We start from the raw sequence: 14,037 nt of genomic DNA on the forward strand, positions 1-14,037 counted from the left end.
TTCAAGGCTTTTGTTCTGTTGGGGAAATCGTTCCTTTTTACAAAACATGTTATGTATTTAAAATGAATAAATTTTGTGTTTTAATTTTGAATATAGTTAAATATTGATAGATCATAGCACATAGAAACAAGTTCTTTGGAGTCTGTAAGAATTTTTAAACGTTTACGGGGACCTGAAGTGGTGCAGGGGAAGGGAGTGAATTCTAGGAAAGCGCCGTCTGGCTTCCTTGCAGCCTTCCCCCTCTGCACGGTAGGATCATGAAAGGTGGGCTGAGGAGATGGCTCAGTGGCAAGAGCACTGGCTACAGTTTCCCTTCTGTCTCCAGGACCCACATACAAGGCCACATGTGGCTGCGTGCCTGCGGCCAGTCCTGGGAGGGCGGAGACTAGAGAGCCGGTGCGGCTCATGTGCCAGTGGGACCCAGAAGGTAGATCTGGCACAGTGGGAGCCTGCCTCAAGGACCAAACCCAGAAGGTTGACAGAGTAGGACGTGTGGGTGGTTGGAGTTGGGTGTTCCCTGTAAACTCATGGCCTGACTGCTGGGTCCCCAGCTGATAAGCAGGTTTGGAGGTGGAATCTGCTGGAGGAGGCTTAGGGGCCTTGTAGCCTGTTCTTCCTGCCAGAATCTGCCTCACTCTCCTTCTGGCGTTTTCCATCTGCTGTGCTAGAGGTGATGTCCAGCTTCTGCTCAGGTCGTGCTGTTCCCTGCCACCGTCTGCTGTGCTAGAGGTGATGTCCAGCTTCTGCTCAGGTCGTGCTGTTCCCTGCCACCATGGAACTTTGCAAGACTGTAAGCCAAAATAAAAACTGCCTACCCATGACCTGCTTTTGGTCAGGTGCTTTGTCCAGCAATGGGAAGATGACTACATCAGCATCATAGATTCTCTGACCTTTTCACACATGTGCACGCCATGTTTGTCTGATACACATGTGCATACATTTTACACACTATCCCATACACCACACACACTACACATGTGCAAAAAAATGACAAGGGGGCCTGGTTAGTACCCCCAGTTCCTACCAAGGACAGATGTAGTAACTGAGCATGTTCCCGATTAAGCCATATCCTGATTCCCATATTGTTAGGTTTAAGTGGAGAAAAAACTTGTCAAATCAAGTTCTCAATCTTTTTCTAGTGGGAAGCTGTTTTTCATTTTCCCAGTCTGGTCATTGTCCACACAGAGATAAGATGAGGTTTGGATGAGGCTGCCAGTGCCTATCTTTGGAGTCAGATAAGCTCACCTATTTCTTAACATTATAACTTTGGACACATCATTTTTATTTCTCACAGTTGCCATTTCCTACTTAGACTGTAATGCTGGATTAGCAATAGGGTTACCAATGTTAGTACTTAGTAGATTTGAACTCTAATTCTTGTTCTCGGTGGAAATTTTATTAGACTTGGGAGTGTCAGGTGGCAGGCCGCTCTATTTGTAAATCACAGTGGCTTCAGGCTCCTGTCAAAGAAAAGCTGTCCAGCCCCACTGTTAGGTACGTTTGGTTAAGAACATATTTTTATAATAAATCCCATCTCTGTACACACATGGTTACAAAGGTTGTACAACAAAGCAAGTTTAAAGTGATCTGGCATGTGACCAGTCATACCTCGTAGATCCTCAGTTAATTTTCGCTTGGCTCTTCAGAAAGGTGATAAACACTTTGACATCATTGTAGTGAGAATGAATTGCTTTCAGTGAAAGGGCAGGTCCTTTGGGACCGCTCTGTTCTTTTGAAAGTATACATGCCACAAGCACATCAATAAGGTCTGGGTCTTACCAGTACTCAATAATTCCCTGACTTCCCAGGGTTTAGTCTTCATCTCTAGGTGTTCTGGGAGATTACACTCAGGTCCTCGTGCTTGCACAGCACACACCCTCCCCCGCAAAACCAGCCTTACAAGGAGATGTTCAAGCTTGAAACCACGTCAGGCGTGGTGCGCGCACGTGCGATCCCAGCACGGAGGCAGGCTCAGCTAGGAGGGTTGCTGCAAGTCTGCGGCCTGCCAAGGGGGGGGGGGGATGCGCGCACATGGTGTGTGTGTGTGTGTGTGTGTGTGTGTGTGTGTGTGTGTGTAATGAGAGCAGGATGGAGGTACTGAGGGAAGAGCTCAGTCCCTGAGTTTGGTTCCCCAGATTTTACATTAAAAAGTTGGGCATGGGGGCCGGAGAAACGGCTCAGCACCTGCCTGCAAGGCCTTAACTGTCCCTGTTCAGTCCCATAGCACCCACAGGCAGGGTGGCACATGCATCTGTAGTTTGTTTGCAGTGACAGGAGGCCCTGACACACCCACCCTTTCTTTCCCTCCCTCTGATAAAATATATATCTATATATATAAAATTTTTAAAAGAAGACATAAAAATAGGAAAGGAAGAAATAAATTATTTCTACTTGCAGATGACATGAGAAAATTCTTAAATCTAATAAATTTCAATCAAATTGAAGGCTACAGAATCAGCACACAAAATAATCAGTACCATTCATATATAATAGTAATGAACTCACAGAAAGGAAACCAAGAAAAAAAAGTCTCATTCACAGTAGCTTTAAAAAAATTAAATACCAGCTGGGTAATGGTGGCCCACGACTTTAATCCTGGCATTTGGGGTGCAGACGTATGAGGATCTCTGTGAGTTCAAGGTCAGCCTGGAACTGCATAGTGAGTTCCAGGTTGGCCTGAGCTAGAATGAGACCCTACCTTGAAAAAAATAACAAAAAATCCCCAAACCTAGGAATAAGCCTAACCAATGATGTGAAATGAAAATTTCAAGACACTAAAGTCTTGGCTACTAGACAATGGAAAGATATTCCCTGCTCCTGGATTGGCAAGTTTAATATTGTAAAAGTGGCTATATTAGCCAGGTATGGTGGTGCATATCTTTAATCCCAGCACTCGGGAAGCAGAGGTAGGAGGATTGCTGTGATTTCAAAGCTACCCTGAGACTGTGCAGTGAATTCCAGGTCAGCCTGGGCCAGAGTGAGACCTACTTTGAAAAAACAAAAAAGTGGCTTTATTTACTAAAAATATTTTATGGATTCAGTGCAGTCCCCATCAGCGTTCTGCTGGGTTGGAAAAGCAGTTCAGGGTTCATGTGGACACAGAAGACCGTGCTTAGCCAAAGCAATCCTAAGGAGAATGTGCACTTGGAGGCCACAGCTTGAGGAGCCGCGATACCTGCCTCCAAATCGCCCACACAGCAGTAGTGCCCAGGCAGCGTGGTATTGATTAGAGGCTTTGGACATCTAGGAAAATGAAGGATTCAAACATCCTATCTAACCTCATCAAAATGACTTTTACCTGTGCATTTATATAGTTTGTGATTGGAATGTTGTTCCTACTAAATATTTACTAATACCAATTTTGATGATTACTTGTGTTCTTTAGGCTCTTGCAGATCAGTTTGAAGATAAAACGACACCTGCCCTGGAGCGCCTGAAGATTTTCTACTGCTGTCAGGTGCCGCCTCACTGGGCCATTCAGGTACTTTTTTTTTTTAAGTTTAAACTTAAATTTTTTTTTTTTTTTTATTTATTTCAGAGAGAGGGTCAGATAGAAAAAGAGGCAGGGAGAATGAATGGGCACTCCAGGGCCTCTAGCCACTGCAAATGAACTCCAGACACATGTGCCACCTTGTGCATCTGGCTTATGTGGGTACTGGAGCATAGAACTTGGGTCCTTAGGCTTCACAGGCAAGCATGTTAATCCCTAAGCTATCTCTCCAGCCCCAGGTACTTTTGTTTCTCTTTGAGTACAGGAAGTACTCTTCTTTAGAAAAGAAAACACATTATAAGAGAATGATTAAAAGTTATGTTTAAATTTTCACGTATGAATGAAAATAATAAAAGCAGCTGGGGATTGCCAACTAGTTCATACAGCTATTTTAATTAAAGTGATATTAGACTTTAAAACATTTAGGAAAGGGTACTACATGGAATCCTAGAACTTATAAGAGGACCATAAATGCTGCTTCTGTTTTTTTTTTTTATATTTTATTATTTTATTTACTTACTTACTTGAGGGAGAAAGAGAGAGAGAAAGAGGCACCAGGGCCTTTAGCCACTATAAATGAACTCCAGAGCATGTGTTACCTTGTGTATGTGGCTTTATGTGGGTACTGGGGAATTGAACTGGGTCCTTTAGCTTTGCAGGCAGGGGCCTTAAGAGTTGGGCCATCTCAGTAAGTTGAAAAGGAGACATAAAGGGTGGAGAAAGGAAGGGAGGAGGCTACTTAATAGGTTGATATTGTATATATGTAATTACAATGATTGTAATGGGGAGGTACTATGATGGAGAATGGAATTTCAAACGGGAAAGTGTGGGGGTGGGGAGGGAGGGAATTACCATGGGATATATTTTATAATCATGAAAAATGTTAATAAAAATTAAAAAAAAAAAAAAAGAGTTGGGCCATCTTTCCAGCCCCTGTTTCCTTCTCTCTTCTCTCTTTTTTTTTTTTAAATATATTTTTATTTAAGAGAGAGTGAGAAAGAGTCGGAAAGAGAGAGGTGGGGGGCGGGGAGAGACTGGTTGTGCCAGGGCCTCCAGCCACTGTAAACAAACTCCAGACACATGTGCCACCTTGTACATCTGGCTTATGTGGATATTGGAGAACTGAACCTGCATTCTTTGGCTTTGCAGGCAAGTGCCTTAACTGCTAAGCTATCTCTCCAGCCCTTTTTTTCTTTTTTTAATATAGGGCCAGGGAGATAGCTCAGTGGTTAAAGTACTTGCTTACCAGTGTTCAGCTTGCCAGTGTCCATTTAAAGGCTGGACACAAAGTGGCACATGCACCTGTGGTCTCAACGCACTTATAGCAGTGGGAGGCTGAGCCAGCAGAATCTGGAGTTTGCCATCTAGCTGGATGGTGCGTATGACGTGAAGCGCAGCAACATGAAGACAGCAAGGGAGATCCTGTGTCAGGCAGTGTGGAGAGAGGACAGGCACTCCACAGCTGTCCTTGGACTGCACACTTGCACCATAGCATGTGCTTGACAAGCTCACACACACCATGTATGTCCATACATCCATGCAGACACACACAGACATATGACAAAAGTGTTGTTTTTTTAAAAAAGAAATTATTTGAGAGAGAAGAGACAGAGGGCGAGCGAGGCCAGCTTGGTGGGGAAGGCGCAGCAGGCTGGAGTGAGAAGCCGAGTCTCGCTGCAGCCCCGCCTCCGGCATAGGCAGGGGGCAGCATGTGGTGGGCCTCGAGCTGCAGGACCTGCTTGGTGACCGCGTCTTCCAGGCACATGCCACCTCCTAACGGCTTTCAGTCTTCCCACACAGCACTGCCGTGCTGGGGACCAAGAGTTCAAACACAAGCCTGTGGGGAGCATGTGAGACGGTGCGATCAGAGCAGCTGACGTGTGTCCTCTTGCTGAGGACGTGAGGTGTGGGTGTAGCTCCTAAAGTCTGTGCTGGCTCCTGCCCCACGCTCCTCAGCCATTGTACACGTGGTTCCTCTAACCGCGTAACACTTACATACTGACCCAGTTTCTTCATTTTGTGGAGAAGGAACCTGGGGCCCATTGCAATGAGCTTTCTCGTGGTGGTTGATCCACGCTGTACATGAACTAGATTGTTGGCGTCTTGACTTTGAGCCTAGTTCACTCTTCATTCGGCGGTGATGATGCCAGCCAATGACAGCCTTCAGCACACACTGCGCGATGCACACATGTGCTCTGTAGTTTCCACATGCTACCTACTTCATTGCAGCCAGCTTGTGAAACGTCCCAACTTTGCAGATGGGGAAGCTGTGGCGCAGAGTGGATAAGGTCCGTAGACGATTTAGTAACTATTGGCATTTTAATCATCTTCCTGTCCTGTCACAGATTTATGTACATGGGTAGAATTACAAATGCCAGCTACTGCTCACTGGCACAGAATCTCCACTGTGAGATTTGCTAATCTAGGAAGCTTATTGATTTTGTTTTGGAATTCACCTCATATGTTAAAACAGAACACAGGCCATGAAGAATTCTGCTGTAGCTCTTGGAGCAGCTTTTTCACCAAGAACATGTTAACAGCCAGAACTTTTTGCCATATTTTTTTGATTCTGTTCTGTGCATTTTATTCAATACTCCATCCTATGTGCTTTGTGGTGGGTAAACATCTCACATTCTGAAATACTATTATAATGGCATTATTAAAACATATCTATAGGGCTGGGGAGATGGCTCAGCAGTTAAGACACTTGTCTGCAAAGCCTGATGACCCAGGCTCAGTTCTCCAATACCCATGTAAATCCAGATGCACAAAGCAGTCCATGAACCTGGAGCTTGTTTGCAGTGGCACTGTGCCCTGGCGTGCCCATTCTGTCACTCCGTCTTTTCCTTTCTTTAAAAAAAATATTTATTTATTTATTTATTAGCAGAGAGAGAGAGGTGCAGAATAGGTGTGCCAAGGTCTCCAACTGCTGCAAATGAATTCCAGGTGCATGCACCACCTGTGCATCTGGCTTTATGTGGGTACTGGGGAACTGAACTTGGGTCATTAGGCTTTGCAGGCAAGTACCTTAACTACTTAGCCACCTCTCCAGCCCCCATCTCTCTCTGCTTGTAAATAAATAAATAAAAATATTTGAAACCCTACCTATAGAGGGTGTTGATGTTTTTATGCGTTCTGAATAGAAGCATTGGGAAACCTAACACTGGAGGTAGAATTTAGTCTGGGTGTTTGCCTGATATACCTTGGCAGCTGTGGTTTCTGAGCCCTTAGGCAGTTGGATAAAATTTACATCCTTTTCATTAAGAAGTTCAGTCACTCTCTTCCTTTCGTCACAGGGAGGAGCCATGTCTGTATTATTTGAAACATGAGTATAATAGTTTATTGTGAGAAGTGTCTTTATTCTGGTGTGAACTATCCATGTTATCTGGAATGCCATTCACTTTCTTCATCTATTAATTAAGACATTGAAGTACTTACTTCATGGGCACTAAAGTTATTACTGTTCCTACATTCTATGTTTGGTTTTTAAAAATATTTTTATTCAGTTGGGTGGGGTGATACACACCTTTAATCCCAGCACTTGGGAGGCAGAGGTAGGAGGATCACCATGAGTTTGAGGGCATCCTGAGACTACATAGTGAATTCCAGGTCAGCCTGGACTAGACCCTACCTTGAAACACAAAACAAAACAAAACAAAACAAAACCCCCAACAAACAAATATATATTCATTTATCTGGAAGCATGAAGAGAGAATATAAATGAGAATAGGCATGCCAGGGCCTCCTGCCACTGCAAATGGATTCCAGATGGAGGCACACTTCTGTGCATAAGGCTTTACATGGGTACTGGGGAACTGAACTCGAGTCATCAGGCATTGTAAGCAAGTGCCTTTAACTGCTGAGCCATCTCTCCAACCCTATGTCTGGTTTGTAAAAAGATACAACAATCAAATCTCTTCAATTGCCACATTCTCTTACATTTTAGGGAATACAGAAATACTGGCCTACTTTTTATTTCTCTTAGCATTTACATTTTTTTATGCTGGTAACTTGACTTCATTTTTGAAAATATTTTCTTAGTTTTTTTTTTTTTTGAGGTAAGGTCTCACTCCAGCCCAGGCTGACCTGGAACTCACTAGGCTGCCTTCTAACTCACAGTGATCATCCTACCTTGGCCTCTCAAGTGCTGGGATTACAGGCAGGTACTGGCTCATAGTTACTTTTAAGTTTCAGATTTTTTTTTTTTTTGGTCTTTCGAGGTAGGGTCTCACGCCCAGGCTAACCTGGAATTCACTGTGTAGTCTCAGGCCTTGAATTCATAGCAATCCTCCTACCTCTGCCTCCTGAGTGCTGGGATTAAAGGTGTGCACCACCATGCCTGGCAAGTTTCAGAGTTTTTTAATATCCATTAGCTTTTTTTTTTTTTTTGGTTTTTTGAGATAGGGTCTCACTCTAGCCCAGGTTGACGTGGAATTCACTCTGTGGTCTCAAGGTGGCCTCGAACTTGCAGCAATCCTCCTACCTCTGCCTCCTGAGTGCTTTGATTAAAGGCTTGCGCCACCATGCCTGGCTATCCATTAGCTTTTTAATTTTTTTTTAAACAATTTATTTATTTTATGAGCGAGGGAGAGTGCGCGCATGCCAGGGCCTCTAGCCACTGCTGTGGGCCTCCAGATGTGTGCGCCACCTTGTGCTCATGCATCAGCTTGTGTGTTGTGGGACCTGGAGATTTGAACCTAAGTCCTTAGGCTTTGCAGGCAGGCACCGTAACTGCTAAGCCATCTCTCCAGCCCTAGCTTTTTAATTTTTAAATGCATGGTGAATTTTCAAAGAGCACTAAAGGAATATTCAAAAGAGAAAATAACTCAGTTCTCACCTGAAACTACCTCCTTAAAAGTTTCATCCACCTTTCTCACCCAATATTTAACTGGTCTTGACTTAGTTTTTCCTTTTTACCTGCCAGAGACTGGGAAATTGGTAGTGCAGCTTGCTCAAATGTGCCTAAAGTCAATCTAAGTAGAATTGAGAGAGAAGGAGCCATTAATGCCCCACATCTAAAACTAGTGAGCACAGGTATATAGGCTTTCTGTGATCTGCACTGCCTTAAGTTCTTAAAAATTTCAGAACCCTATTTTGAATAGTTTCTGTAGTGTTTTTAATATTTCTTTCTCTATAAAGATGCTTATTTAATTAAGTCCCTAATTAGTAAGAGGGTGACTTCTACAAATGACACACTGGTTACAGCAGCTTCCTTTACAAGGAATCGAGGCAGGAATATCTTTTTATATGAAGACGTGTTAATTACTCTGATTTGGTTTTTCTAGCGCCAACTTGCAACTTTGCTCTTTGAGTTGGGATGCACCAGTTCAGCCCTTCAGATATTTGAGAAGCTAGAAATGTGGGAAGACGTGGTCATCTGCTACGAAAGGGCCGGGCAGCATGGGAAGGTATGGCATGGTAAAAGCATGGGTATCAGTGTGCCCTCTCCCTTCAAATAGCTTCTCCCTTGTTCTTTTTAAAGCCTGCTTTTGCCAGTCTTCGTTTATATTCTTTATTCTACTCATTTCCCGAGACTTTAAAACATTTTCTCTGATTTATGTTGGACAGCTTATTTTGTGTTTATAGAAGAGAAAAGCAGGTTGAAATTGATGACACTTGACACTTAAGAGAGAATGATGGAAGCTTCAAGTCCACTGCACTTTGGTCTCTTTCCCATATTGACAATTTCAAAGTGAAAAATTAGGAATTATTTAATTATCTCCAGGTTACTGAATGATCAGAGACTATGGGTATGACAGAGGTTACAGCAGGCAGAACATCCAGCTAGAGCTACTAGAGCTATGTAAATATCCAGGGGCTGGGAGATGGCTCAGTAGGTAAGAAAGAGTTCCTGGTGTTCAAGCAGAAAGACCTGAGCTTGACTGCTCGCACTCATGTAAAAGGCAGGCATGGTTGTGCATGCCTGTCACCTGAGCACTGAGGGGAGCGGAGAAAGGAGGGCTACTGGGGCTCCCCGGCCAGTCAGTCTACCTGAAAAATGGCAAGTGCCAGGTTGAGAGAGACTGTTTCATGGAACTAAGGTGGAAGAGTGACAGAGGAGTTCACTTGATGCCTTCTTCTGGCCTCCACTTGTGTGTTTGTGATGCACATTTGTATGCGTACATAAACACGCACACATGCACACACACATCCCAAGAAGGAAAAAGAAAAGAAAAGAAAAATTCCATCCTGGGTGTGGTGGCGCATACCTTCAATCCCAGCACTTGGGAGGTGGAGGTAGGAGGATCACTGAAAGTTCGAGGTCACTCTGAGACTACATAGTGAGTTCTATCCAGGTCAGCCTGGGCTAGAGTGAGACCCTACCTTGAAATACTGAAAAAGAAAAGAGAAAGTCTGAAGGGTGTGACACCCTCCTTGAGGCAGAAGAGTTGTCAAGTGTATGACGCATATTTAATTCCACTCTCAAATTGGGTCATGAGAAAAATGTAATATTTTCATGTTATTGATCTGTTGTTTCTTCCCCTGTGACATAATCACAATTGTAATTTAGTGTCTCTACATTGTGAATAGCTATAAAATTGAACACATTGAAATTGTGTGTTATTTTGAACTAATAGTTTACATTATTAAATGAAGTACACAGCAGAGTTAACCCCAGATTGGATCATTTATAACCATGCCCCCTTTCCTTTGCCATCATTCTGAAGATGAGAAATAGTGATTTAAGCACATTTCTTAAAGAGCTTCCCAAGAATATGTGTTGTATAATAGTAGTGAAAGTTGATGCATTAATGACAGTGAAAGTCTGAGTTCTGTTTAAGGAGAAACCAGCACAGTGTTGCCGGGAGACACAACCATGTGCCGGTTCCTCGTTTAGTATTTAATGGACTTTAGAAATGAGCTCAGAAGCAAACTTAAGGACACTTTTATTTGTGTTTGAGAATAAAAAGAACAGGGCAGAAAAGCTAAAAGTCTGCCACTGCCAGGAGGAGGCAGGGCAATACAGAGGAAAGGGAACATTGTGCTTCTTGAGTGCAGGCGGGCGCAGCGCCGGGAGCCTCACCGGCGGCCAGGAGGCGGAGGCGCAGCCCTCGCAGGGAGAGGCCATCCTTGGAGTGTGGGCTGCGTGGGCAGGCTTAGGATTTTGGCTAGTGTCCGCAAAAGAGAAATACTAAGGGAGCAATAAGAACACTTTCTGAATTGGAACTCAAAAAGTAGGCAGACTTAGCAGTGAGCTAGACTGATAAGCAACTGCACGGGGGAGGCGCTTCTGGGGCACGTAAGTGTGCATGTCCACGCCTCATTAAGGACACAGCTACTCCTCCCGTCTTCTGCTACCGGGTCTGTCACCCACATTTTCACCTTCTGGCTTCAGGCTGTCCTCTTGAGGTTTCAACACAGGACTTTCTCTTTAGAGGAGGGCTTCTGGCTTGGCTGGGCCAGAGGAACTCATGTATATCTCAAAGGGTGTTAGTCACTACTGACCAAGCCTTTTTGTTTGTTTTTAATGGAATGCTTTGCGAATTTGCATATCATCCTTGCGCAGGGGCCAGCTAATCTTTGTATCGTTCCAATTTTAGTACATGTGCTACCAAAGTGAGCACGGCTAAGCCGTTTTTGAAGAGGTTTGCTGGCCATTAACTATGGTATTTGTGTCAGAGGATGTACTATCTATTCATTTGCCTCAAAGGGGTCTCCAGACAGGAGGCATCTTCTTTCTACATCCTACGATTTTTCCCAAAGGAGGCGGTCACCAGGATGCATCATGTCCCAAATGGAACCTGGGAAGCAGCTAGCTGCAAATGGGCCTCTTCTGCCTTTCTCCTGGTGCAGCGCCCTCTGCCATCCACTGACTGAAGCTTCATTGTGAAGATTATGCAACTATGATATTTTGGTTCTGGAGAAGAATTTCATAGCTATACAGTCCCATTCCCTCCTTCTCCAGATAATCAGAGGAGCCCCCTTGTGGTTTGCCTCAGATCACAAATCTAGTTACAGATGACATGCTCTGGAGGCAGAGTGACGTGGTGACTAGAGGCATAGCTGCTGCGTGGGGCTGGCCCTCATGGAGCTCCTCATGCTGACCACGGTACTCTGCTGACCTGAGCACATGAGTCCCTGTCCGCAGGCTTCCCAGATGACGCATCTGTAAAGCGCAGGTGCTTACCCACAGGGCTGCCTGACCGTTGGTGGTTCTTGCTCTGAGACGCTCAGACACGGATCTCTTAGTATTTTAGTGTCTCTGAAACGGGAACACACCCAGCAGCAGAGGGCATCTTAATTGCAGTCAGGTGACATCGGGCGCCATTACTGGGTCCACAGGCTTAGTTATAGCTGTTTCCAGGGCCCTCAGTTGGGTAATGGACATCAGTGCTACATATGTTCACTTGAATTACTGTTTAAAACATCTCCAACATTTCATTATGATTTGGCACTGAAACAAAAAGTAACTGAATACAAAGTAAAGGACAGAACCAAAGTAAGAAGATGTAAATTTGGTATTAGTGAAATAAACATTTGCCACTTGAGAAATCATCATTTTATTAAGATTTCCTTAAAAACAATAATCAAGTGATCTGTGGTAGCCATGAAGGGAAAATACCCAGAAATGAATGAGGCTGTTTATACTGAGATGTGGAAAAGAAGTTGCCATTTAAAATGTCAAGCAAGGGCTGGAGAGATGGCTTAGCGGTTAAGCACTTGCCTGTGAAGCCTAAGGATCCTGGTTCAAGGCTCGGTTCCCCAGGTCCCATATTAGCCAGATGCACAAGCGGGTGCACGTGTCTGGAGTTCGTTTGCAGAGGCTGGAAGCCTCTATGTAGTCTCAGGGTGGCCTTGAACTCACGGCGATCCTCCTACCTCTGCCTCCCTAGTGCTGGGATTAAAGGCGTGCGCCGTTTTTTTTTTTCTTTTTTCTTTTTTCCCTAGGTAGGGTCTCACTCAGGCTGACTTGTGGTCCCAGGTTGACCTTGAACTCATGGCGATCCTATCTCTGCCTCCCAAGTGCTGGGTTTAAAGACATGTGCCACCATGCCTGGAAGTAGCTACATTTCTAGATACTCTTGGAAATGTTCACTTAGAAAATAAATGTAGTCACATGGAAAAATAGAAGAATAATGATGCATAGGTTTTACTGCATTCAAAGGAAAGGGTGTAGTAGAAACAAGGTATGGTTTATGTGGGTATTCTGTATAATATTCTGAATTCTGCTATAAAGTTATGCTATAAAAAAGCGTGGCTTATAAATAAATGAGAAAGGTCTGCAGTCTGCAGAAAAAAAAGAAAATAAATGTAGTCATTAAGTTTGTTTTAATAATTGGTGTATTATAGTCAAATACCCTATCTTGATTTTAAGAGTTGTTTTTAACATTTTCTTTGTTAAGAGAATTTAAAAATATTCTTATTTATTTATTTTAGAGAGAGAAAGAGAGAGAGAATGAGCATGGGCATGCCAGGGCCTCTTGCCTCTGCAAACTGACTCCAGACACATGCACTACTTTGTATATCTAGCTTTACAAGGGGAACCGAACCCAGGCCAGCAGTCTTTGCAAACAAGTACCTTTAGCTGTTGAGCTATCTCCCTAGCTTGATTTCAGCATTTTGTCTTATAAAAACCCTCCTTTTTATTTATTTATTTGAGAGAGAGAGAGAAAGAATGGGTGCGCCAGGGCCTACAGCCACTGCAAATGAACTCCAGACACATGCGCCCCCTATGTGGGTCCTGGAGAATTGAACCAGCATCCTTTGGCATTGCAGGCAAATGCCTTAACCGCAAAGCCATCTCTCCAGCCCCCATCCTTTTTTTAATACTGTATTTTCAGGTCACCTTAATCATAATTTTCAAAGTTATATGTCAGGTTAGAAGCAAACGTTTTATTTCTAAAACAGCTAAGGTTCATTCAGTGTTTGGTTATATGCCAGTAGTGTTCACCACGTTTTGATTCCATTAGACATTTCTGAAACGTCAATCCTTTTATTTGATGCTAATGGCATAATTTATTTTAAGAGGCAGATTCAGAGAGATGCCTGATTTTTATGGCGATGATCTGGTGCTTTCGCTCAAGCCCTGCTGTTGCGGGCTCTCCATCTTTCTCATTAGAAACCACCTGCGGACATCTTGCTAGTTAATGACTAGTGGCAAAATGTCTTAATCTTTTTGCTTGACTTTGGGGTCAGAACTGGCTCTCATCTGTTAACATTTAATTTTTTAGTTATCTGGCTCACTTTTAGGGCTTTCTTTGAGTTGATGTCAAATGTTCATTTGGTTGAGCTAATTTGCTCTCTAAATGAGCAACAAAGACTGAATTGGCATAAACCTACTTGGAAGTGAGGGAGGAAGGTGAGGGCATGGGGTAAAATAAGGATTGGGACTTCTCTTGTCTTATAGGAAGCCATAACAGTATCTTTTATTGTTCTGTATTTGCAAGTTACTGTAACTGTCGATGCTTGAAGTTTTCTTTTCCTTTAAGTTGCAAGTAAAGGTTTTATTTCTAAAAATTGCTGAGATATTTTAGTTGGTTCAGTTTTTAGGAGTGTGGGGCTTGGGTTTGTCTTCTAAGATAGTTTCTTTATATGTATGTGTGTGT

The 14,037-nt window shown here is 43.5% G+C and overlaps 1 protein-coding gene and 1 non-coding gene across 3 annotated transcripts in view; one reads left to right on the plus strand and one right to left on the minus strand.

Moving 5' to 3' along the window:
• The window catches only part of Ttc27 (tetratricopeptide repeat domain 27), a 125,862-nt gene that overhangs the window by 61,566 nt on the left and 50,259 nt on the right, over positions 1 to 14,037 (plus strand). For both annotated transcript variants that reach the window (XM_004667337.2, XM_045151126.1), the window contains exons 11-12: positions 3,386 to 3,481; positions 8,776 to 8,898. In XM_004667337.2, coding sequence (XP_004667394.1) covers positions 3,386 to 3,481; positions 8,776 to 8,898 — 219 coding nt within the window. The remainder of the gene's footprint in view (positions 1 to 3,385; positions 3,482 to 8,775; positions 8,899 to 14,037) is intronic.
• LOC123461204 lies at positions 10,953 to 11,055 on the minus strand. The gene has a single exon (XR_006637506.1). It is a non-coding gene; the product is annotated as a U6 spliceosomal RNA (small nuclear RNA).

This window comes from Jaculus jaculus, chromosome 5, assembly GCF_020740685.1.
Source record: "Jaculus jaculus isolate mJacJac1 chromosome 5, mJacJac1.mat.Y.cur, whole genome shotgun sequence".
Classification (NCBI taxonomy): Eukaryota; Metazoa; Chordata; class Mammalia; order Rodentia; family Dipodidae; genus Jaculus; species Jaculus jaculus.